The 25,488-nt window shown below is 43.5% G+C and overlaps 1 protein-coding gene across 1 annotated transcript; it reads left to right on the forward strand.

Moving 5' to 3' along the window:
* The first annotated feature begins 5,948 nt into the window (after positions 1–5,948).
* LOC126544930 (ADP-dependent glucokinase) lies at positions 5,949–25,488 on the forward strand. The gene is made up of 5 exons (XM_050192479.2): positions 5,949–6,420; positions 10,635–10,922; positions 12,487–12,623; positions 15,474–15,744; positions 19,892–25,488. The coding sequence occupies exons 1-5, from the start codon at positions 6,074–6,076 to the stop codon at positions 20,310–20,312; spliced, it is 1,464 nt and encodes a 487-aa protein (XP_050048436.1). The 5' UTR covers positions 5,949–6,073; the 3' UTR covers positions 20,313–25,488.

Raw genomic sequence — 25,488 nt, forward strand, 5'->3', positions numbered from 1 at the left:
TCCATCTTGATCTCCCTCTCTGGATATATCTTAATAATGGTGTGCGGTGTGGGATACGTGCCTGTTTCCAATAGGCGCAGTGAGGCTGCCTGAGCCCTGTTCAGTTTTGATTGTGGCAATGGGAATTGCCTGCGTCCTAAATAGTAGTCCCTGGCTTGATGGTGAACGGCTCGGTTGTGACTGTCACGGTTAGCAAGTCCTCGTGCCAAGTCATGAGCAACCTCATTGAGGTTTACCCGAGTCTCGTCCACTTTCCCCGTATGCGCAGGAAACCATCGGATCTCTGATCTCTGTTCCAAGCTTACAGTGGAAACATTCGAATTCACCACCCCCAAAGAAAGCAAAGGCCGTCATTTCTGCCGGAAAGGTACTGTTGACTTTTTTTTTCAATCGTCAGGGGCCATTACTGATAGAATTTGCTAAACCTGGAGAGGCTATAAATCATTTCCGATGTTGTGAAACGCCGGATCGGCTGCGTGTCGCAATGAAGAACAAACGACGTGAAAAATTGACGAATGAGGTCATCTCGCTCCACGACAATGCACGTCGCCACGTCGCTGATGTGGTTAACACAAAACTGGCAAAATTCAAGTGGGAAACTCTGCAGCATCCGCCATACAGCCCAGACCTGTCGCCTTGCGACTTCCACATCTTGGGGCATTTGGAAAAACAGCTCACGGGAACCAGATTCGTGTCGGACGATGACGTGAAAGAGTCAGTTACAGACTTTTTGAAGCAGCAACCCAAGGAGTTTTATGAGACGGGAATCACGCGACTCGTTATTCAGGGAGACAAATGTCTAAGTGCTCGTGGAGCCTACGTTTAAATAAAGTACCCCGTTTATCATATATTCGCAATGACTCACTTTCATTTGACCGACATTTCATCATAATATCAATTTTCAGAAATATTGAAAAAATAATTAGTTAATCTGCGAGTTTCGCTCAATTGTAAATGTCCTCCACTGACATATAATGATGCGTTGCCTAAAAAAAACAACGTTATCTGCAATAACAATGGCCATACAGAGAGTGTACCCTCCGCGGTCCGAACAGATGCGCATAGACTAAGGAAATAGAGCTCCGCGAAAACAACGTATTTTTCACACTTGTATAGACCTTCTTGCATAATGTCGACAACCTTGTGCGCACAATGAGTTACTACCACAATCGTGAAAGCGCGTCCTTGAGCTCGGGACCCGCGCAAGTTTGTGAGCGACGCGCACTCTGCTACAGGTGTTATTGAGCCTGCTGCGTTGTTCAGGCACGCACTCAGCGTTTTGGCAGCATAATATGGCTCCGCAGACGGGCGCAGCTTCCCCGCAAAAGGGTAGGTAACAATAGGCCGTTTAAGAAATAGCGCTTCTCTGCGTATTTAAACCATAGGCCTGCTCATCTTATTTTGTACTCCTTGCCTTTATTTATTAATTTTCCTGGACGTCTTTCTTTTCGCTTTTTTTTATACGCCCGGAAGTCTGTGGATTCTAACTTTGGATGCAGAAAAGCCTACGTCGGTGCACTGAACTCCATATTGATTTTTTGGCACTTATGCATGTCTTACTACTACAGGAATTGTACAAGTATAGAAGCACTGCTTGCTTAGCAGCATGCGGCTGAGCTGTGGCATGTCACATTTCAGTGAAAGAGCGTTGGAGAAACAGTACGGGACATACAACCACGTGGCGGGGTAGATCAACGCGGCCTACCAAAACCTGCCCGCGTCTATCCCTCATAATTGCGGCCGAAAACCAGCGTCTCCTGGCTGCAGCACAGGGTTGTACGAATTATGCGAGTCCCTTGGAGAAGGTCAGCTCCTCCCCCCCCCCCCCCCCACACAAAAAAAAGAAAGGTTGCCGTTAGAGCATTTATTCATCACGCGAGTATCGTTAAGCACAGGAGTCGTAGGAACGGTCCGAAAAGAAGATGCGAAGCAGCAGCTTTGCTACACCCACATCCGCTGAAACCAGGCAGAATTAGCGAACGCACATTACTACAGAACACACGACAATACGTGTAATAAACGTATAAAATACGTATAAAAACGGAAAGCCTCCAGGTTCGAGAAATTCAAACGATAGCTCAACAAAGAGGAGCAGTGCACCCGCACCATGTTCTCGAATAGAGCGTTTTTTTTTACCTGTACCTTCATAGGTCTGAACCCGCCGTGGTTGCTCAGTGGCTATGGTGTTAGGCTGCTGAGCACGAGGTCGCGGGATTGAATCCCGGCCACGGCGGCCGCATTTCGATGGGGGCGAAATGCGAAAACACCCGTGAACTTAGATTTAGGTGCACGTTAAAGAACCCCAGGTGGTTGAAATTTCCGGAGTCCCCCACTACGGCGTGCCTCATAATCAGAAAGTGGTTTTGGCACGTTAAACCCCATAATTTAATTTTTTTAATCATAGGTTTGTGCATGCACGCACCCACGTGTGAGTGTGTGTGTGTGTGTGTGTGTGTGTGTGTGTGTGTGTGTGTGTGTGTGTGTGTGTGTGTGTGTGTGTGTGTGTGTGTGTGTGTGTGTGTGTGAGTTTGTGTGTGTGTGTGGATCCAAATGAAGCAAGGCTGTAGCAAGGCCGCAATCCAAATGCAAGCACACGTGTTCAAATTGAATATGGTCGTCCACGTAGCGCTGAGATACAGACGAAAGAAACAGCTCGCGTGGAGTTCAGGAAAATTTTTTTGGTTTGGAGACGGACCATGGCCCAGGACTGGGCAGCATTCGACGATTCACATTGTCACGTTGTAGTGACGGCGAAGAACACAGTAGCAAGAAGTCTGTATCGAAAGGCTATACCTCTTTACCGGGTGAACTTGAGCCCCGAATTTGCAAGAGACATTCAAAGCACAACGATATCGGTCGAGCACAGTCGGCGATCATCGACAATCTGATCTGCGGTTCAGACGCTTCGGAAATTTACCTGTGACTCGGCCGTTGAACCTTCCAGCGTAATGGCTGGTGCTCGCGCAAGTTCTAGAAGGTACGCCACTATTATCGTCGAGCACGCGATCTGATTACAGGCAAGGCTCGGCGACAACGCACACAACAAATGGAGTCGGCTACAAGAGTCGAGAATCTTCTGATACACGCAGGCGTGTGTCCTGCGCCAAGCGATAACGCTTAACGTTTATTAGCCCGTGAAAAGCGGCCACCGGAGAAAGAAAAACAAGTGCGCGAGTCAATGTATCTTAGATGCTATCTTAAAAGAGAAAACCAGCATTATCACAACGGCGGGACGTATACGAACAGCTGTTCAGCAGGAAAGGTCGCGTGTGCTCGGAAAACGCTTATGCCAGCAGGGGAAGCCAGAACTTTGCCCCCTTGGCTGTACCGTGCGCGTCTGCGGAGACCTCCAAACCACGACCTCCTCTATAAACTTTTATACAAACATTGCATCCTCTATAAACTTTTATACAGGAGGTCTATAGAGGAGCCTTATAGAGGAGGTCAGTAGCCTTATAAAGGAGGTCTATAGAGGAGCCTTATAGAGGATGTCTATAGAGGAGCCTCATAGATTGGTCTATAGAAGAGCCTTATAAAGGAGGTCTATAAAGGAGCCTTATAGAGGAGGTCAGTAGCCTTATAAAGGAGGTCCATAGAGGAGCCTTATAGAGGAGGTCGTGCTCCAAACCCTCTAAGCTCGGTCCCGCATGCGTCGTCGACATGAACCGTGTATATCGTGAGTACGTCTAAAGCAACGCTTACCGTGACCTAAGCCTTAGCGTCACCTAAGACTTGCTAAGCCGAAAGACACGCACGAACCTGAAAAACGTATTTTAGCTTGCACTCTCGTAAGGATTTAGTGTTATTCAGTGCGTGCGCAGGGAGCTCGCTCAATGAGCTCACCTAATTGCTTCAATACTTCGTGAGAAAATGGCGGAGACTCCGGAGATTTGGCACTATGTCCGATTACTGATTGATCGATTTGTAGAGTTTATTGGCGCAAGGGCCAGATGTGGCCAAAGAGCGCCAAGTCGATGATCCGTGCTTCTCTGTGATATGTGAGTGTTAATTGCGGGGAGTATATGATACACGGCTGCATAGTGGCCTAAAAATATTCGCTAAAAAGTGCAAAATATACATATGGTGCAATGTGGCTGCAAAAGGGCCTAAAATTTATTCGCTCTGAAGTGCGTAAAATACAAGTATAAAAAAATTACTGTGATTGATCGTTTCTGCGATGACAATAGATGCTTTTCGAGATAAGGGATGATAAGTAAAATATGTAGCGTCTCTAGCACTAGTGCCTCAGCAAGGCCTTGAAGGCAAGGGCTGGGAGGCACGTGCTGTAGAAAGTGTTTTCATTGCTGCTACGACCTCCAGGTGGAGGTTGTGCTACAAGTAGCCTGGCTTTGGCGTAATAGTTCTGCGGAAACCCGCAAGGTGGAGAAGAGTAATTAATAAAGGGAAAATCAGACATCCACCCGTTCGTAGCGATTGCTACAAAGGAAACCCATACGGGTTCCTCGAAAGAAAAGCCTCACAGCTGAAGTTCGTCCTGGCCCGGGACTCGAACCCGGGACCACCGCCTTTCCGGGGTAGCCGCTCTACCATCTGAGCTAACCAGGCGGCGAGCAGACGGCAGGGCGAAGTCGAATTTGTCGACAGCACGAAGCAACGTCACGAGTTTGACACCCGCAAGGTGGAGAGGAGTAATTAATAAAGGGAAAATCAGACATCCACCCGTTCGTAGCGATTGCTACAAAGGAAACCCATACGGGTTCCTCGAAAGAAAAGCCTCACAGCTGAAGAAAAGTTCGTCCTGGCCCGGGACTCGAACCCGGGACCACCGCCTTTCCGGGGTAGCCGCTCTACCATCTGAGGTAACCAGGCGGCGAGCAGACGGCAGGGCGAAGTCGAATTTGTCGACAGCACGAAGCAACGTCACGAGTTTGACACCCGCAAGGTGGAGAGGAGTAATTAATAAAGGGAAAATCAGACATCCACCCGTTCGTAGCGATTGCTACAAAGGAAACCCATACGGGTTCCTCGAAAGAAAAGCCTCACAACTGAAGAAAAAGATTATTCGAGTCTCAAAGGTCTCATCGAGCGAGATGTGTTCATGTTTACTTGTGCGCGCGTGAAACTGTGCTGGTTAATTTAGTTAAAACACGTTGACGGGCTAGTCGGTTTGAATCCATGATAGAATGTGTAAGCGCGACTGGACAAGGACGTAGAAAGAAGCAAGCACACAAAGACAGCGCTGCCTCTGTTTGTCTGTTTCTACGTCCTCGTTGAGTCCCGCTTACACATTCTGTCATTGTTAATTTAGTTAGTAAGCGAATATTTACAAGTTTATACGGCCGATAAAACTATCGTTACTTCGTACAGCTACCTACTAATTTGCTATCACAGTCGGTGCTTCGCCTTTCGGGCGGAACTGCGACTTTTTTTATGAACTGATCCCCTCATCATCAGTTATGGTTAACACGATCCGGACTGAGGTAGAGGCGCGCCATAAGCAGGGCCGCAATGTTCTGTGCATGGAAAAGAGGATAGCCTCAATGGCACACTCCCCCTTCAAATATGCGCTCAAATATGTTCACAGTACGTTTTGAAATAAACGCATTTTTATATGCTGCTGTAAGCTTTCCCCTCTTGCGTTTTGTCTGAGCTGTTGCACACATTCATAATGAAGTCCGCTGAAACTACAACTAAAGCGCCTACCCAGTGGTTGCACTAATATTTATTTATTTATTTAAATACTGCAGTCATCAAAGGAGATTTTAGTACAGTGGTATAACAAAGTCACGCGTCAATGGCAAGCATGTTGTATAAAATTGGGCTCGTGCGAACGCTTTTACGTGGTCACAAAGGCAGCGGCGCAAATTCGCGACTAGCCGCGCCAGGAAAACGAAACCAAAACTACACTAGAAGCATCCGCCGCACTATTTTTTGCTCGCGGAAGGAACTCAGCATGCGTTTATACAAACGTCACGGAGTTCACCGGCTTGTAGGCATCACGTGATTCGTCATGGCGGCCTGAGGCTGCTAGCCTCCGTCGGTCGTTCGAAAATTCTCAGCCTTCGCTTCTAAAGAAAATTCCCCGTCATCGCCCGCATTCTCCGCCGTCACCATGGCAGGCACCACGACGTCCAAGTGGACCGTGACCGCGACCACCCTCATATCCGTGCTAGTCATTTTCTACGCCATATACTACAAGAGACAGGCCGACGACGTTCTACGTGAGAGGCTGCAGCTAATACTCGACGGGCTGCTCAAAGCCGAGAGTCAGGTCTCCGTGGCGCCCAAGACCCGCATAGCCATCGGCTTCGGCTCCTGTCAGGACCTGATAGTGCAGAGTTCCGAACTGTTCGCGCACATCGAGCCGCCCGACGATCCGGAACACATCGATGTCATCGACAGCGAGCGCGATCTTCAGCGCGTCTTCGCCTACTACTTCCGTCACGGGGCAGCGGCCGAGTAAGTTGTTTATGCAGGATAAACATTCCGTTACAGGAAAACACCGTTCTTTGCGTTTTGTTTCCTGGTGTTTCTATGCCTTTGGGTTGAATTGGTTAAATCGTTTGGAAGCGTCCCACTGCGTCATGACTACGCCTTTTTGCCTGCGTGGCGTTTATTCAAAACAAATCGTTTTTACTGCCTTGTTTTTTTGTTTTTTTTTTTCTGCAAGCACGCGCGCAGCTGACGCTATCTACCGACATTTCCGCTTGGCGAAGCGCCCGCGGATTAGTGCCGACTGTGCGTTAGCTTGCTGCCGTTTCGTTTAGCCCCTTATTTTTTCTGCACGATCGTGCTTTCCTAGCAGGTTCAAGTGAGCTTCGATGGCATCAGTAGTTGTTTTATTGCTCTGATCAGCGCTTGCGGCCATGACCGACTTAGCAGCGACGTGCGCGTACGTTTAAGTTGAAATGCCACTGTGATATTTGTCAGGATAGTCTCCTGCATTTTTCTAGCCGTCTGCTCAGACGCCAGTTTGCCGCGATTGTTGCATACTCTACGTGTGCAACTTTTGCTAACTTGTTCTACTTGTTCGATGAACTTGTTCGACGAAGCCAACTGTTCAAGCCCAAATGAAAGAGAGGCGTGTCGAAACACCCACTGCCGACAAGGTGACTTACAGGTCTTTTGTCTTTTTCCGTTATCTATGCAGCCCAAAGGTTGATAGTGGTTTTGCTTTGGGTTTGGTTTTGACGCACTTCAACTGAGCGTTATCGGGGGGGGTTGGCACGTTGTCGGCGCTCGGTGTGTCATGTCGCCTATCATTCGTGTGGCCGTTGAGGTTATCCGCCTGGTGATAAAGGTCCAAGGTGTACACGTGTGCAGCTGACCTGTTCTGGCTGTGAGCGGTGTCTTCTTTTCTCTCTCACTGACAGTCAAGCAACGTTGACGAAGTTCTTTGAAAACCTTCAGTTACCGTGTCACTGTCTAAGTTGTACAAGACCCTATTTTTTTGCTGCTGCGTTAACCCATCACTATAACACCGATCCTAAATGGTAGAAATATTTGCCTTCACTTCGCTGTCCAAGGCTGCAAGATAACGGGCGGCACTGACACTCTTTGTCGCCGACATAACATTGTCATTGACTAAAATATAAGCTGACACCTATCGTTTACGTGAATCCTTATGTGTTGAAAAGCTTCGGCACTTTTGTGTGTCTGTGCATTGCATGACAAATCCTTTGCACTTTTGAAAAGTGGTCACCACTTTTGTTTAAAAACGTCACGGTATATGTGCACCTGTAAGTCCAAGAATAAATAACGGTCAATTATAGAATGAGTACAATGAGTGTGAGCTCCTCAAAGGGCGCATGTGCATCTTTTAACTATATGGATCACAAATCTTTATTTTTTGCATGCTTTGTAAATAATTACACATATAGAAAATGCAGTAAATGCCGCTTGTTATTTCCTGCCAATGTAATATCTTAGGAAATATATACATAGATTCCACAACTGCCTTGTTCCTCTGCAATAAAAGTAGAAAGTTGCCTATCAAGAACACACAATCTGCAATGCTATTCACTGCATGCTTAGAAGTATTAAAGCTATTACTGGGAAGGCTTAGGAGTGAGGATCAACAGCGAGCATCTTAACTTTCAGTTTGCAGATGACATTGTCCTGTTCAGCAACACTGGGGATAAATTGCAAACAAATGATTGAGGACCTTAATTAAGAAAGTGCAAGAGTAGGGTTGAAGATTAATATGCAGAAGACAAAGGTAATGTTCAATAGCCTGGCCAGGGAACAAGAATTCATGATTGCCAGGCAACCTCTAGAGTTGGTACAGGAGTATGTCTATCTAGGTCAATTACTTGCAGGGGACCCTAATCATGAGAAGGAAATTTACAGAATAAAAATGGATTGGAATGCATACGGCAGACACTGTCAGGTCCTGACTGGAAGCTTACCACCATCATTGAAAAGAAAGGTGTACAATCAACGCATTTTGCCGGTACTAACATATAGGGCAGAAACTTGGAGATTGTCAAAGAAGCTACAGAACAACTGAAGGACCGCTCAAAGAGTGATGGAACAAAAAATGTTTGGCGTAACGTTGAGAGACAGGAAGAGATCGGTGTGAATCGGAGAGCTAACGGGGATATCCAATATTCTAGATGACATCTATAAAGAAAGGGAAGCTGGGCAGGCCATGTAACGCGTATTGTAGGTAACCAGTTGACCACTAGAGTTACAGAATGAATTGCAAACAAATGATTGCCACGGGAAGGGGAGGCACAGTAGGGGACGGTGAAAATTAGGTGGGGTGAGGAAATTGGGAAATTTTCAGGCACAAGCTGGAATTGGCTAGTACAAGACTGGGGCAATTGGAGATTGCTAGTAGAGGTCTTCATACTGCAGTGGACATAAAAATGGGCTGCTGCTGACAGTAAATCATACAGTAGTAGATTGCAAAACTGGTGTAACATAGTATGACTCGATGGAAATATAAAATATTGGGCGATGCATATGAACGTAATCTGGAGGTAGTGTTGACAATCACACGTTTATGCTACCAGGTGCCTGAAGTTATATGGATTTTGACAATGTCTACACGTGTCTACTGTTCATCGGTAGAGAAGCACTACATTGCACTCTAAAAGGAACTGCAAACTCAACTTTGCATGTTTTGAGAGCTTTTCCAATGACAAAATCGTCCAAATAAAAGAAGAAAAAAAGGAAGAAAAGCTTTGAAATCTGAGGTTGCAGTGGTGCACCGGTGCTGAAGTTTTACGTGAAATTCACGAAAGGTAGCCATCGCTGTCCCATCAACCTTTCTTAAAGCAAATGAATAGAGCAAAACCTCATTAAGTCAAAGTTGAAGGGGGAGCCAGAATTAGGTACTTTGTTATATCCATTAATTTGTTATATCCACTATTGCACTTACTGCACTGTGAATCTCTGGGGGATTTCACTGGGAATTTCACTTCATTAAATCCATCATTTTGTTATATCCCGTTTCTTTATAACAAGGTTTGACTGTAAAAGTCTCGGGAGAATCCATTACTAGCCTAAAATTGTTTTGTGTTGCCCTTAGGCCTTCCTTTTAAATATAGTAATGTGAATTGTATTAGTGAATTGTGCTTCTACAATACTGAAAATGCCACTTGCTGTAAGGGGAAGCTTAAATGGCCAGAATAAATGCAAAAACGAAAGACATGCAATGACGCCACCTTGAAGTTTCCGCACCGGCTCGCTGTTATCTTGTCGATTTTGACGATGTTTACTTGAGCCAAGTTAATTTTAAGGTGAATAAATTTTGGGAATTTACGTGCCAAAACTATGATACAATTATGAAGCACGCCCTAGAGAGAAACTCCGGATTACATTTAACTGCCTGGGTTACTTAACTTGCATTCAATGCAATGTGCACAGGCGTTTTTGCATTCAGCCCTCATAGCTAGTTAATATTTGATTCCTAAGAATTGACTACACTGTACTCTAAAGAAACCAAAGAGTGAACTTAGCAAGCTTCAGGAGCTTTCATGAGCTGCAGCGGTTCAAATAGGAAAACATACTTTGAAAACAAATATGTCACACTGATGTGCTGGGGCTATGGTGTGATGTTCAAAAAACTTCAATCACTGCAATAGAAAAAGAATGTCAAACTCTCACTGCAAAACTGATAATGGTAGGGTTATGAAGCAATACTTTGTCACTCTAAACTGATCAACTGTACTTATTGTCCCTTTATAGTGCCAAAAATACTGCAGGCCACAGGGCCTAATCAGGAGGGGAAATACAGAGCACAATGCAAGATACAAAAATGAACAGCAATAATGAGAACAGAAGTGAAAATTGAAAAATTGCTACAAGGCACCAAAAATCACTGCAACTTCCTTTTTTTCCATTTGTTTTGTTGCCATGTGGTGAAAGAATATTGTTGAAGCCTTTTATTGTGAGAACAACTGTCTTTCTCAAAGTGCGATTTGGCATTTAATGTTTCCATTAAGTTCATGTAATAGAGTATGTTTGACACATCTTTTTTACAACAGTGAACACAGATTTTGGGCGTTGAAGGGTTAAGAAGAAAAAAAAAACTAGCAGTGCCTGTGGCATCAAGTGACGTCCAACATCAGTTTGGAAACTTCTGGGGAGTCTGTTGCTTTTGTATATGTGTGTACAATGGGGCTTTCGCATGAAAGAACATGCTGCTTTTTGTTTCTTCCTTGCAGGCGATTTGTTTCCAACACGACGCTATTTGCCGAGCTCGTGAAGGCGGCAAAGAGCGCCGACAGTGCCGAGTTCCACATTGGGGGCAATGCGCCCTTGATGGCGCGGCGCTTTGCCTACGAGGGCTGCGAAGTGCTCCTTGGGGCTCACATGTCACCCAAGCTGCGCGCTGAGCTGCCGGAGGGCATCACTGTGGCGGGACCGGAAGTGAGCGACGACGAGGTTCACCTGCTCATCGAGTACCCGGCTGGCGAACGGTGGGGTCATCTTCACTCTCCACGTGCCAACAGGTGAGCAACAGATGCCTGAATCTCAGTTTCTTACTGGGCAATTTAATATATCCGAGGAAAAAGGTTGTCAAATTTCATGTTGATGTATACAGCCGATGCATCTAAGGCATGTCCGACAGCTTATCACTGTCTTTAAAAAGTGTACAATCATTGCATTCAACTAGTGCTAACATGTGGGGCAAAATATAGGTGGTTAAAAAAAAAGTTTGAAAAAAGCTAGAGACTGCACAACAAGCAATAGAACTAAGAACTGTAAGCATGACTTTAGAACACGGGGAGAGAGCAGGGTATAACAGGGAGCATACAGAGGTAGCTGATATTCTGGTTGAAAATAATATTAAGGTGTGGATTTCTACAAATTGTGCAATGCAAAGGGCAGATAACCAATGGGCGCCAAGGGAAGGGAAGCACAGTCGAGGACTACAGAGTGTGATGAAATTAGGAAATTCGCTGGCATAGGATGGATGGAAGACAGGGGTAATTGGAGATTAGTGGGAGACGTCCTCATCCTACTGTTGATTAAGCTTTATGATGACGATAAGTAAAGAGCTAAAGGGACATGCATGCAGCGCTTATGTCTTTCCTGCCTTGTAATTTGTATGTAGCCAAGAAACGGTGAAGCCCACGAAGGCGTAGGGAAAATTCGAACAGTATAAATTATTAGCAAAAGGGAAATGATAGTGAATGAAAAGATAACTTGTGACAGGTACCATCTTTAGTTACTACTACATAAGGCGAACAGGCAACAAAGACAAAAAGTGAATTGAGGAAATCAACTCTGTTTTCAGTCGAACTGTGGAAGTAATGCAGAAAAGGGAACTGAAAGTCTAAAAACTATTCCGGCACAAACCATCTCAAGATGACTGCCGACTTTAAGGTGATTAGGATTGAAGCAATGTAGCGAGACACAATGTAGCGAGAAATGTATTTCCACCGCCAAAACATGTCATGTACTAGGATTGTATTGTGGCCGGATTCTGCCCTTGCACTTCCCTCTGGACAGGCTGCGCCATCTACTGGCATCACCACAAACGAAGTCTGCGCTTGGCATGTGTGTGAATATATGTTTGGACAAGATTGTTTGAATATATATGATGCAGGTTCGATTGCGCACAGTGCCGGAAAATTGTATGATTTTTATTTTTTTGTCTTTGAAGGGTTGCACACATCCCATGGCAAATACCCAGTGGCCCATGTTTGCATCAAAGAGGTTCATTGAAGAGTAGCACATGCCCATTGCCAATATACAAATGGTCCACATTTTTAGACAGCGCTATCTTTTGGATCAGCCCATATTTATGGTGAGATAGGTGGATAGCTGCAGAGCCGGAAAGAAAACTGGTTTGGGTATGCTAAGAATGCTTACCGCATTTTAAAAAATTGAGCCCCTTGGTATTCGCGTGTCCTGCACAGGATTCATTTTTCAGCTTTGGGACTCCAGCAGTAATTGTGCTGTGGGACTATCTTAATAAAAAAAATAATAAAGAAATGGTCCAAATCACATGACGTGCATTTTTTGCTTTTCCCTTTGGCATTGACTTGTTTGCTGCTAACTCTGCCCCAGGTTCATAATCCACAATGACCACACCAATCCCAAGTTGGCCTCCATCGAAAGCTTTGTGCCGGAGCTGGAAAAATTCAAGCCGAAGCTGTTGGTTGTGTCTGCACTTCAGATGATGGACAACTTCCCATTTGAAAAAGGTAGGCATGGTGTAGGTATCTTTATGGTTTTCTCCATGGGCAGCATTATGGAGCTGACAGTGTTGGTATATTACTGCAAAATTGTTTGTTCGCTTAAAGTAGCCAATCGATAATTCGAACTCGACGGGCACCACCAGAAAGTCCGAACCTTCGGAGTTGAAAATATCAGAAAAATAAGTAACTTTATTTTGTAAGGGGCCAAAACAAAGTGTGTCAATGTGTTGCTATGTGTATTACACTTGCCCACTACCCGGTCAGTCTGTAGTAGTTCCACTGTTGTCATGCTGTTGCTACAGATAGATGAAAGTACGATCAATGCAATCTCCAACCCCTGGTGCATAACAGAAGTCAAGCACACTGTGATAGCTGCATGATTGCTTGTTTCTTCGCAACAGTTATTGTCCGGCGCTGCCCTCGGCGCGAACATCAAGGCTGAAGTTGGTGCCACTTGTAGGTGCTTGGTAATACTGACAGACAAAAATTTACAATGTCAATCAAAGTTGCCCGTGATCGATCTGGACGCATGGAACTTGCACGGCAAACTGCAGATGCAGCTTTTAGAACTTAGCGGCCTGGCTCGATTTGCCCTGTGTTTTGGGTGCAGCCAGTGACTACTGGATCGACTAGGTTTCTCTAATTTTGGATTCGAGAAGGTGCCGACAACAATCCAGCTACCGTGATCTATTCTCTCACCAAGCTAGCAGCTTCAAGTACCAGGACAAAAATATAGCTCTTTTTGCTCGACTCGGTAGCTAAATTACCACACGGATGTGCAGGCAGAGTCTGAATTATGAAAAGGCGCGCTGTGAGGCGTCCAAACTTTTCTTCGTTCTTAGAGATTAAGTCGGAGCCTATGGCATCAGTGGTGGTGCCACAAAGCTGTCTGAATGATTGAGCACATCCATATTATTTCATTTTGCATCCCTTCATTCACTGTTCACAATATTATAATGGTACATATTTTGCTGATAAAGTAATCAATTTGGGTCCCACCAATGGCTTTTATAGCCATTGTGCACCACTGCATCTCCTCCAGGTGCTGTACTATAACACTTGGAGACTCTATAGCCAACAAGTGGTCCCAGCAGCATATCTTAGCAGGTCCACTGGGAAGCAATCTGTCTTTGATGTACAATTAAGGAGTGCTAACTGTTGGGCTAGTTGGTTTTGCATAGCTGTCGAAGATAATTGGTGTGTAAATACATGCAATTTAGTGTGCCTTGAACTTTTTCAGTTACTGTACAGTCTACGCTCGTTATAACAGTCACGCGTACAACAGACTTTCGAATATAACGGATCATATTTCACCCTTAGTTTGTTCTACCCATTTAGTTAACGCAATGAAGTTCGCTTTTAGTGGACTGCGCTACAGCAGACGACATTAGCGGCAATTTTTCCTGGAATTAGTGGCAAAACATACTTTTGCCTTGTCGACACTGGCTGACAACTGACTTGCAAGGGCCAGTCGATGATCGTGGCTCAATATTGCACTTGAGAGGAAGGCGGGGCGGAAACACGATGCCTTCTTTCGCGAGCAAGACACAGGGGATGGGGGGAGGCAAGAGAGGGTGGTTCTACTCTGATGGCTGCTGGTTCCGGCGCAGCCGCCCCATCTTAAAAGCGATTTGCGATGTGGACAAAGTGCGCTTAGTGCCAGTAGCTTCGTATGCGCTGTGCTTTCGACATTTAGTTTCTGTTGAAGCGACAGACAGCATGGAGGTCAATTCGCTCACTGCTGCTGTCGCAATCGATGCTTCACCTTTCAGGCGAAACTGCGACTTTTTTTGTTTTTGCTTTTTAAACTTTGGGCATTCGTCACTCGCTCTTTGCAATAAAGTTGTTAGACGTCGCGATAAAATTTTTGGAAGTAAGGCGTTTCGGATAAAACGGGCATTTTTTGTCGGGTTATCAGGGTCCATTTACTTATATTGGGCTGCTTTATGGCTGTTTGTTATATCATGGCTGATTTGAGCTTGTTTTGTTTTTTTACCACATGTTTGATGGCTGTCAGATTCAGGCCATTTTAGTGCTTTTGTAGAAGTGGAATAAAATAGCATTACTGATTCATTCAGTGATATAAATTTAAATTCTCTTATGTGCTGCTCAGTTACCTTTATACTTGTTACTCCTTCTCGTGTCTGTCAGTCTCATGCTACGATTTTGCTATGCTATATATATCTTTTTTCTCGTGAACATTTTAGTGCCCAGAATTGTGTTTATATCTGATAATTCTAGTCCTAATTAAGCTGCATATTCACTTCATAAATTTCACTTTCCAGCTTTTTCAAACAAGCTGAGACTTCCTCAAGCGATTTATTGTGGCTGTTATCATTTTTATCATTGTCATAAACACTTGCAAAACAAAGGCCTCTCCCTGCGGTCTCCAATTTCCCCCCTGCCTTGCATTGGCCGACTCCATTTCCTGCCATTTTCCAATCGGCTGACCTATTTTCCTGCTGTCGCCATCCTTGTTTCCACTTCCCTGCCATTGGCACCCATTTTGTAGCTCTAATAGACAACTCGTTATCTGTCCTACACGGCCCACACAATTCCATTTATTTGTGTAAATGGCAAGTTATATTGATTAACCTATTGATTAACATTGCCTCATGCCATATTCTATGAGCCTTCTACAATGAGTATGCGCTGGACAGGATGAACCTTTTTTGTTTGGTGTTGAAGATGTTGGATCTGAGCTGTTTCTGTATACTTTACCCGCAACATACTGGCGAACATTTTATTTATCATCGTTATTCTATTTTAATGTAGGAGGTGGACAATTTATGTTTCACGTTTGCAGCAATGCATGTTTTGGATGGTCAATTTGTTTTTTATTTTATTTTGTTAAAGGCCAGAGAGAGAAGCACGTCCGTGAAGTCCAAAACCTGATGAAGCGCACTGACCAGTCCGTGCCACTGCACTTCGAGATGGCCTCGTACACGGACACGTCACTGCTGCACGAGCTGGTCGAGCACGTGCTGCCGTACGCCGACTCACTGGGCATGAACGAGCAGGAGCTGCCCAACCTGCTGAGCATCCTCAAGTACGGCAACGTCTCGTACGTCTCCGACTCGTACCCCCGGGTCGCCACCGTCCTCGACGCCATGCGCGACGTCTACGAGTGAGTTTCAGAGAACCTCAGTTCAAGCTGGTTCCTATGCGCTTAGTTTTGTTCACGGTTGGTGCTACTTAATAAAGGAAATATTAAATGGAGCTATATCTAGAGATTAGGCTTCCATAATAATTAATGATTCGTAGCTATAAAGGATCTTTTATACGGGAGAAAATGACGAAAATGGGAGATCATAGTGGTGCCACCTGCTGTGGACTGTAGTAGCTCTTATGTGATGTCAGCACTGGCTGATTCAGAGAGAGCAGCATAGAGGGAGGTTATGTCGACTCATCCATTTTTGCATGAGTGGTTCATATTCAGGAGTGGCAGCTCAACTTTCAGTGGTAGTTGCTAACGCAGCAAAGTAATTTACTGGCACACTGAGATATGCGATAACCTGTTGATCTAGCTTGACTACGTATTTTTCTTTGTTATTCTGTTCAAGTACAATAAACCAAACCTTTATATTTAACTAATGCACGTAAGGCGAATTATCGGATATAACAAAGTAAGTCTAAAATGTCTCTCGCCAATACTAGCATGTAAGGAGCATAACTATAAAGAATTATTGCATATAACGAAGTCTAAAAAGTATAATATGTATAATATAACAAGTATAATATGCTCAAAACAAATATCAGACATAACAAAGGTACCATATTTGCACGATTCTGAAGCACACTTTTTTCCTTTAAATATGGCCCCCAAATTCATGTGCACATTACAGTTGGGTTCAAAAGCGAAAATGGGTTCGGGGATTGCGAAAACCATTGCAGTGGCCTTTTTAAGAATAATGCTGTTTTATGCATTGAAGCGCAGAAGTAACTGGAACACCAGTGCATTCATCAGACACTTTGAAGATTTGTATCTGGAAACTGGTGCAGTCCTGAGAATTCGTTCCAATTAAATATACCTTGCAAATTTACCAGCTACAACTTGTGGATGAAAATGTGTCATAAATTAATTAGAATGTTAATTAGCATAATTATGCTAATTATTCAACCAACATTAGATTTCTCACAAAAATGATGGCTGCCTCATCGAGTAATTAAGATCAAGAGTTAGACTTGTGCTGTCTGCCACAGGCAATCTTTTAAAATTTGGTGCACCTAAAAAAAACTGTACAGGCAACATTCAATGAATTGGGCAGTCCGGTTCGAAAGAAACGAATGCAGGCCTTTAACTGCCCTCAATGACTCAAATCGTCATAGCCACGTCTGGAACAGCGTTAGAGGCCTGCCAGTATCATTCAAGTGTCTTGGTGCTCGTGTGAAAGGAGACGGGTGCGCACATGTATAAGTTTTATAAGTTATAACGTTTTATGTCCCTTGACAGTGGCCCCTTTGCAGTCTTGGTATGCTTCACCGCAATACATTGCGTATGTTTGATCGCGTAACACCGCCGTACTGCGGCCAAGCTGACTTTCGGGAACCGGCACTGTGCAATGCTTTCCATGCTTCGACGCTATCACCATAGATGGCGAAGGCAGAGTCAGCGCCATTGCTGACAGCAGCGAACACTTTAAGGGAAAAACACAGCACCAAACAGCAGGAAGCTCGATAGGGAATGTCGAAGCAGCTAGGCCGTACGACCAGCTGTAAACTACTTCCGTATTTACTCGATTGTAATGCGACTGTGTGTTACGCTAGGGGTGACCTTTTATTATGTGCACAGCGTGAAAAAAACTGCAATATAATGCAAAGCCAGCCAATGCAAAGGAACATTCATTTAATAAACACTGTGACTAGTGATTATCACTTTCAGCAAGTAGTAGTGCCTTTTCTAGTCACCATCGTCTTCAGACGGTAAGTTAAAAAAAATTTGAAACCAAATTGCATATTGAATAACTATATTCACATGCATTTAATTAGTAGGTTGAGTTATTTTAGCATGTTTGAACATCGTAATTACATTGTCACTGGTAAAAAGTTATACACGAGTAAGCTGTTATACTAAAAGACTGTACGTGTTTGGATCAGGGTTAGCTTGAAAAGTTGAGCGATTCCCACTAGCTTTCTGTTCTCGCCAACTTGTGCCTTGTTATACCGCATCAGTTGCCCGTGAACTCAGAAGCACTTGATCCTGTGCCAGCTGTCACTCATCGCATTTGCTGTCAAGCAATAAGCATGGATTGTAGGTGGCACATGCGAAAGAGTGCACCCTTGCTGTCCGGAATCCCGTGCCCCTTGCTATTGAGAGGCTGGCTTTCCGGCAAAGCTTAGACGTCTAGTGGCCAAACCTGTTTTGCAGGTGAAATTTCACTTGCTGCATGAAATTGTCACTAAATTCAGCACCAAAATCTGACACATATTCTTACATTACAGGGAAACAAATGCAAAGAACCGTGTTTGCTCTCACGCAGGCAGCATTATATTCGATTCGTTTCGACTACTTGAATATGTTTAGTACCTAGTTATCGAATACAAATTTAAAAATATAATATTCAAAAATTTTGAATATTCGCACACTCCGAACATGAAGCATTTCTTAAAGCATGAGCAACCTCATCATGAGGGAAGTCGTACCACGCGGCAGACACCCACTCGGCAATCTGCAATGCGCTCGGGTGCTTGACTTTTCCCAAATGTGTCAGGGCCTGACCTTCGCGGATCCAGTCAGCATACGTCTTCCTCATCCTGTCCTTAAATGGCTTGTTTAGGCACACATCCAGTGGTTGGAGAATGGGTGTCATCCCCAAGGAGTGACGGTAAGGTGCGCCTTTGTCTCTGCCAGCTTCTTCATCTCGGTGGTCACGTACCCGTGAAACAAGTTCAATACCAAGATAGACGTAGGGTGAAGCAGAGCACCTGGTCGCTGGCACCACACCATCTTAACCCCATCAAGAACTAGTGATGCGTCCATCCACTCCTCCTTCCGACAGCAAACAACCACATTCCTGGGGAAGTTTTCTTTTGGAATCTTCCAGGCACACCAGCATAACAGTCAACTTTGCCTTTTCATTCCTAGTAGTCCTAATACAGACTTACGGGGCACCAATGCTGTGCACATTCCCGGCCATGAGCATGGCGAGGTATACAGCCGTTTTGATCTGCATTGCCAATATGCTCCAGTTGCATGCTTGGCAAACAGCACAGTTAAATCATGTGACTATGGAATTTCATTGATTCGAAACCTTCCAGCGGCTTCTGTCATATAGATGTTGGCCACAAGACGCTTTGAACTTCTCCCGGGGTATTCCCATATCTCGAGCAAAGTTGCTTGCCTTCCTGTGTATCAGCTCAATATTGACTCCCATCAGGCAGCTGCGCTGTTCATTAACAAACTCCACAACACTCCGCTCTATCTCGGAGTGCCAGCAGTGGCAGGGCCCACAAGAACCTTTCCGGTCAGGCTCGCACTGGAAGAGCACCTCCTGCTGGAGATGCAATCTGCAGATGGCCAAGTTATTGAGATCGAGGCGACAAGGAGCAGCTGAGTTACCGATCTCTTCGGACATCAAAATGGCTTTCCTTTTGAATCAAGCATCACACCGAGTGCGACATGATGCCATCCTAGATGAGATATAGAGAACACAGCAAAAGATTGTGACAAGAATCAGTGTGTCGTGCCAGTACACATAAAAACAAAGAAACATTTCAACTTGTGCTACACTTGGATTTGGATTCATTATAGGCACAAGTTGCCAACATAGATCGTGATGTAGCCAAAACTAGCATCAACTATTCGAATTGCATGCATTGCAGCATATCTTAGTCCACTTGAATTTTGGTACAGTATTTGCAGTGTGAGGGTCAACTTCAAGCCATGAAAATCTGGAAAAAGATCATGTTACAATCAAATAAATACAGTAATATGGCAGATAGCAGATCAGTGCACGAGAGCGCTGGTTCAAGATTGAGATAATCAAAAAGGTGGCGGTGGTGGTCTCAATGCCATTTGAGACCTCCAGTCACGGCAAAAAGTGAAAAATTGGATGGCAAAAGGTTTTAGTGTCTGAAATTTTAGATGTCCTTATACATTGGCTCGAAGGGGATATGTGGTGGTGCCGGGAAGGCATCCAGATTGTCAGGCATGCCCAAAACATTGGTCGTTGACTGTACGGTTGTTATAGCACTGGCTTTGCATTCTCTCCTGATTTCGACTCGGTTCAAGCTCATTATATGCTAACGAAGTTGCACTCTTTGTTAATGTGCAGGTTACTGAAGGCAAATTCTCCGAAGAAAGGCAGCACCAATCCAGGTGACGAAGGTCGGAGGCCGCTCACCCGCCTACACATCCACACGCTTGCCTTCCAGGCTATCCTCGTCGCCAACGACTCGCCGTGGAAGAACTCGCTCGCCGCAGCCGCGAAGGCAGCGCTCACTGCCCACCGTTACACTTGTGGCTCGCACGACATTGATACAACACATGCGCGGGTAATCATGGATGACTCGTTCACAACGAGCCGTGGCAATGGTGGTCGCCGCATACCATTCAACAACGAACGGCCCGTCGCCTGCTGGCAGGAGCGGGACTTCGAGATCTGCGTCGCACCGGTACTTGTGTGCACCAAGGTCCTCCATACTGGTGGAGGCGGGGACAACGTGTCAGCTGCTGGTATAGTACTCCAAGTCTAGCAGCAGCTCCGGGCTGACCGTGAGCCAACGACAGCCAAATTGCAAGCCATTTCTCAAGTGGTTGTATAATAGCAAACTTTTGGAAGTCACAGGGCGTTTTGGACCCTGCCACCAGTGTGGAATAATTGGCTTCATCAACTCCGTGTTTTGGTTGTTTCTTAACTGGGAGGAAGTGACGGCTGAGGTTTAAGATGTTTCTTGATGGGCAGCATTGGGAGCCTATCATATCACTACTCCAATATAGCTTATAAACTTTATCCCTATCACAAGAAAGCTGATAAAGATTGTTTTAGTTGAGCTAGTTACGTTAATAGTACCAGGCATTGGCCACTTGCTGTGTTGAGGGCATCTGAGACAGTGAAATGGCAGCACTGATTGCTGCAGTTGTTAGTTGGTCATTGTAGAGGCAGTTGTACATTGAGGCTTATTGTATTTGTTCTAATAGATACTTCCAGAAAAACTTGGTTCTTGTATCGGTCGCACCTAGATCCTGTCTGGGTTCACGGTTTTGATTGGTTTCCTCTACATATTGCCCTATTGCGCGCCAATTCCGTTTTCACCATTGGGGTGTTAAAGTCTACATTCCTCTGCAGTGTAAGTCGCATTTTCTTAGGCTAAATTCGGTTTTCTCTATCATTCTTGCTTTCTTGTTGGGTTTCAGCTTGAGTGACATGTATTGCAGTTCATTATAGAATGCATAGTGCTCCCAACATATAACCAGTTCTTTCTTATTTATTTTTAAGTGTCCGTAGATTTTTCTTGCAAGCTGGATCCATCAAATCAAATCAACGTTTTTACCATTATTTACGTGTTGGCAGCAGTTAGGTTAGGTTAGACAGCCACGCAAAAGCACAGGAACAGAAGCAACATATTGCTAGACTTTGCCATTTACCATATTTTCTGGACTATGTAGTTCACAGCGGCACATTTGAGACTGTAGTTTTTTTTATTATTTATTTAGTTAGCAGCCACTGTATAGTCTAGGATGAATTCCGACTGAATATATGTATATTTTTTTTTTGCAACCGGTATACTATCAGCAAAATATATGTGTTATCAGTCAGTAAAACCCTGCTTTCTTTAATATAGTGCATATTGTTAGACTTCGATAAATGAATGCACTAACAATGCAACATAATAAAATGTTCCAGATGCATTTAAGCCAGGCTTATTTTTTGCAGATGTGTCTACGAGGGACACTAAATGGAAAATATATTTGTGATGGGTTAGTAAATTGCCCTTCAACAATATCAAAAAAGCTGCTCTTACTGTGTGAATATGGTTCTTTTTACCAAAACAATGCAAAAACACAAAACTGGTGCGAAGCCTCCTGAAAATTTCCATGCTAGCTAGCCATGACGTCATGAATGTCAACACCGCCTCCTAAAACCTAGTTAAGCTTTTAGTCGTAAAAATGAATGACGTATTCCGAAAGAGCCAAAGACTGAACCTTAGGAAGTTTCATAAACATTTACTGAACCACAATGGCATAAATGCATAGAAAAGAACTTTGTCATCTGTGACGTCACTCTGGGGTGCCGACCTGTGGTTTCCAGCACAAGATTTGAAAATGAATCTTTCACCTTCATTTTCTCTTAATAATCAACCTATTATTTCAACATCAACGAAACTAGAGTTCTTAAAAAATATTTTAATAATCTAAACTGATCCGCTTTTTCTTTTGAGTGTCAAAAAAAAACATTATATTGAAATACAGTGATAATTTCTACACATAGCAGGTACTGTACATCTGATGAGGTAGAGAACCATAGTCCCTTCCCAAGAATGCAAATTCGTTCGCTGACAAGCATGTATAATGCCACTCTGATATCCTCACATGTTTTCTACGATACAATCTACAGACCTACGATCCAAATGGGTTATTTTCCTTGTTCTCTGCTGCAAACATGAACTGGGAAAATGAGTGAGTGAGGAGTGTATCAACAATTTTCTGCTGCAATTTGCTGTTTATGCTAGACCTGCTTCCTCGGGGTGTCGTTTTTGTGTTGTTGCAAGGTTGTCAGACATACTGTCGAAAACGCAAATGGCAAGGCAGTCAGCTAAAAGCGAAGAGCTCTTTACTTTCTTGGTAGGAGGCAGCAACAATTTTCTCTAGCAACAATACATATGTTTTCTTTTGCGCATCAGATATGGCATAAATGGTGCTTATGTCGGAAGGTGTGCTTGAATGCCATGTTTTGTGATGAACAGGATCGGGCTTTCTTGTGAAATGCCGCCAGCCTTTCTACTCGATTTATTTTTCCAATATATTGTTTTCTAATTGCTTTTTTGAGATAGAGGTTGAGTATGTGAGATTCTTTCATGGGGAAAAATGGGAAAATGTGTTCTTTTTCCATTGATTGTGTGTACTTTATGTGCGAGAGATAGGATGTAGCCAAGCAGTTGGGCATTGAATTTTGTAATGACGAGTTTGTGTGCATCACTGAGTGTCGGTTGTTGGAAATGTTTACAAATGTGTATGTACTCCTCACCATAAAAGCTTCTTGGAGCGTGGCATCCGGGAAAGAATAAAATTTGGCCGTAGCCAATATGTTCACACCTGAAAGGGAGAGGTGTGCTGTATGCAGGAGATCCTAAAGTAACAGAAAAAGTAAAAGATGGAAAGTGTAAAAGGTTAACTAAGTTTGCATAGTACAGACTGTAGCAAGATGTGCTTTTTGCAGGAATGTACCAAAAACGATACATTTAGTAACAAAAAAAAGTTGGTTACATTTGACGGGTGGTGCTTCATTTGTGTTGCAACTTCAGTTGTGCCACGACAGCGCCGCCTTTTGCAGGCAAATGTAACAACTCTGGCTATATGATTTCTTATTACTGAAAAAACAAATATTCTACATTTTCTTCATTTCTTTATTCCTGTAAATTCACATCATCTTATGGTTTATACCTTCCAAATTTAATTTAATTAAAAATTTTCTGTTGCTTTTGTAAACCCAGCAATTCCACATAGTGCTGTCAAATTCCAAGCTTCAGTTCCTCGCCTGTTAAAGCAGCAACAGAATTGAACATTTTTCATAAACTGCCCGCTCCAAAACTTTTTTGTGGTCAGGTGCACATCTATGAAATCTACAGAGCCTCCACTCACTGTTCTGTATGTATAGTGAACCACATGTTTCAGCAAACAGCTAAACAGCAGTTCTGAGTTTTAACTTGCTAAGGAATCTGAGATGTTATAACTGGCCCGACTTTCATTATTGACTAGGCTCAAAATAGCTCACTTCCTGCACGGAGATATAATTTCAGAGTGTAGTACTGACAACTTCAACAATATTACCTCAGCGGGACACACAAATTTGTGTTCAACAATATTTGAATTAAATGAAGTGTTTTAAAAAGCATGAGCACCTTTTGATGCATTGAAACAGGGTTGAATTGAAAAGAACATAAAGCTAACCTAACATCAAATTAATGGAAGCCAACTGTGCCCGTGCACTTGGCTTGTATACTTGCGTGGTTCTTCAGGTAGTTCATGGAACAGAATTTTTAGAATCGGCAGTAGTTCAAGGTGAAAGCTAAGTTACCAACACGAAAGATTAGCTATGCTGTGGCTATGCCAATAGACGAAAGTACTAGTTTGCTAGGCTATCTTGGGCAACCTTGTTTCACTTGCACCATTTTAGTTCTTGCAGGTGATTGTTAACATGGAACATGATTGAGCTGTTTGTTTGAATGTGTCAATCAGTGTACATTTTATTTTTAATTTTATTGCTGAATATGCATTGGAAGTTAACTTTGTTGTATTTGCTTGCATGTTGCAATCTATAAGTTTTCTTTTCAAGTGGTACTAAGTGCTTGAAGGTATGCAGATATGTATGCTGCAGTGCTGTACAGTCTATTATACTTTTTCTGATTGCAATGCAGCCAAACAGAAAATATTGGCATTAATTGTCAAATAGAAAGCAATACAGTCAAATCTCAATATAGCACTGATATAACAAATTATCAGATATGCCAAAGCAAATCTCAAATGTTTTTCGCCAAGACGTTTGTATAATGATCATATGCTTATAATGAATATTGGATATAGCAGATTTTTTTTTTGTGTTGACCGTTGCTATAATGAGGTTCTACTGTACCAGGGCACCAATACCGAATGTTTCAGCTCAGTTCCGTCTTTTGGATCAGCTTGGAACGTTTTTATGGCACTTACTTACGAAGATCCTGCTTAATGGGCTTCTTTTCTACTACCTTAGGGCATTTTACATTGGCATTCATTCCCAAGTGTCATATCATTGCTAAGTGTTTCTTTGGGCTATTTATTGGGAGGCCCCTTACTGTTCCCAGAATATTTTATAAGAGCTGAGCAATTCTCCGAGTTCATCAGGTAAAGAGATAGTATGTGTTCATTAAACTTAGAAAAAGCTTCTAAATGAATTGTGCTTAACTTGGCAAAGACTATTAGTGTTCTAGCACTTTCATTCTGAATGTGGCATTGTAAAGTGCAGGCTTTTACCACATAGCTTAGTGCAATGTGTGTAGCATTGTGCTTTCGTAATTTTTATGATATGAGTAAGAACTTTTCAATTGAATCTTGCAATGTGTGAGTACTGCTTTTTGAGGACTTATAGTTATGAGTATCGAAACTTGTTTTTAGTTGACAGTTAATCCAGGCGACATGAATTACTATGTATCGCATGGGAACACTGCATGTTGCGCGTTTCTTTTTTTCAGACAGGTATATTTTAGAATATGTGTATTATGCTGAAGTGACAAGCCGCTTCAGCATATTTTAAACAAAGGTTTTGCCATGGTTAGTGTAGGCACTTGCGACGAGAAACGATTGCATTGGGAAAAACCAATGCGCTACCGTAGTTATGTTTATACGTGGCTCAGTTGTGGCAGGTGTGTTTAGAATTGAGGTGTAGGGACCATGGGAGTCTTTGTATTACCTGTCATTTTGCTCTTAGGGCCCAAATATTTTGTATTGTGAAACTTTTGAAATGTGATAGATGTCCCAACTCCAGTTCTCTTTTTCTCCTTTATTGGGATGGTAAAGGCATTTCGCGAGGCTGTACTATATGGGAAACCACATCTTGTGGACCGAAAGCTGTGACCAAAGTAAGGCACAATTTCAGAGCTTTGAACTGAGTTTTGGTTTGACATTCTTTTTTGTACGATGAGAGTGAAGGTTGAAATAAACACGCCTTTGAAATTA

The sequence above is a fragment of the Dermacentor andersoni genome, chromosome 10, assembly GCF_023375885.2.
Source record: "Dermacentor andersoni chromosome 10, qqDerAnde1_hic_scaffold, whole genome shotgun sequence".
NCBI classification, from domain to species: Eukaryota; Metazoa; Arthropoda; class Arachnida; order Ixodida; family Ixodidae; genus Dermacentor; species Dermacentor andersoni.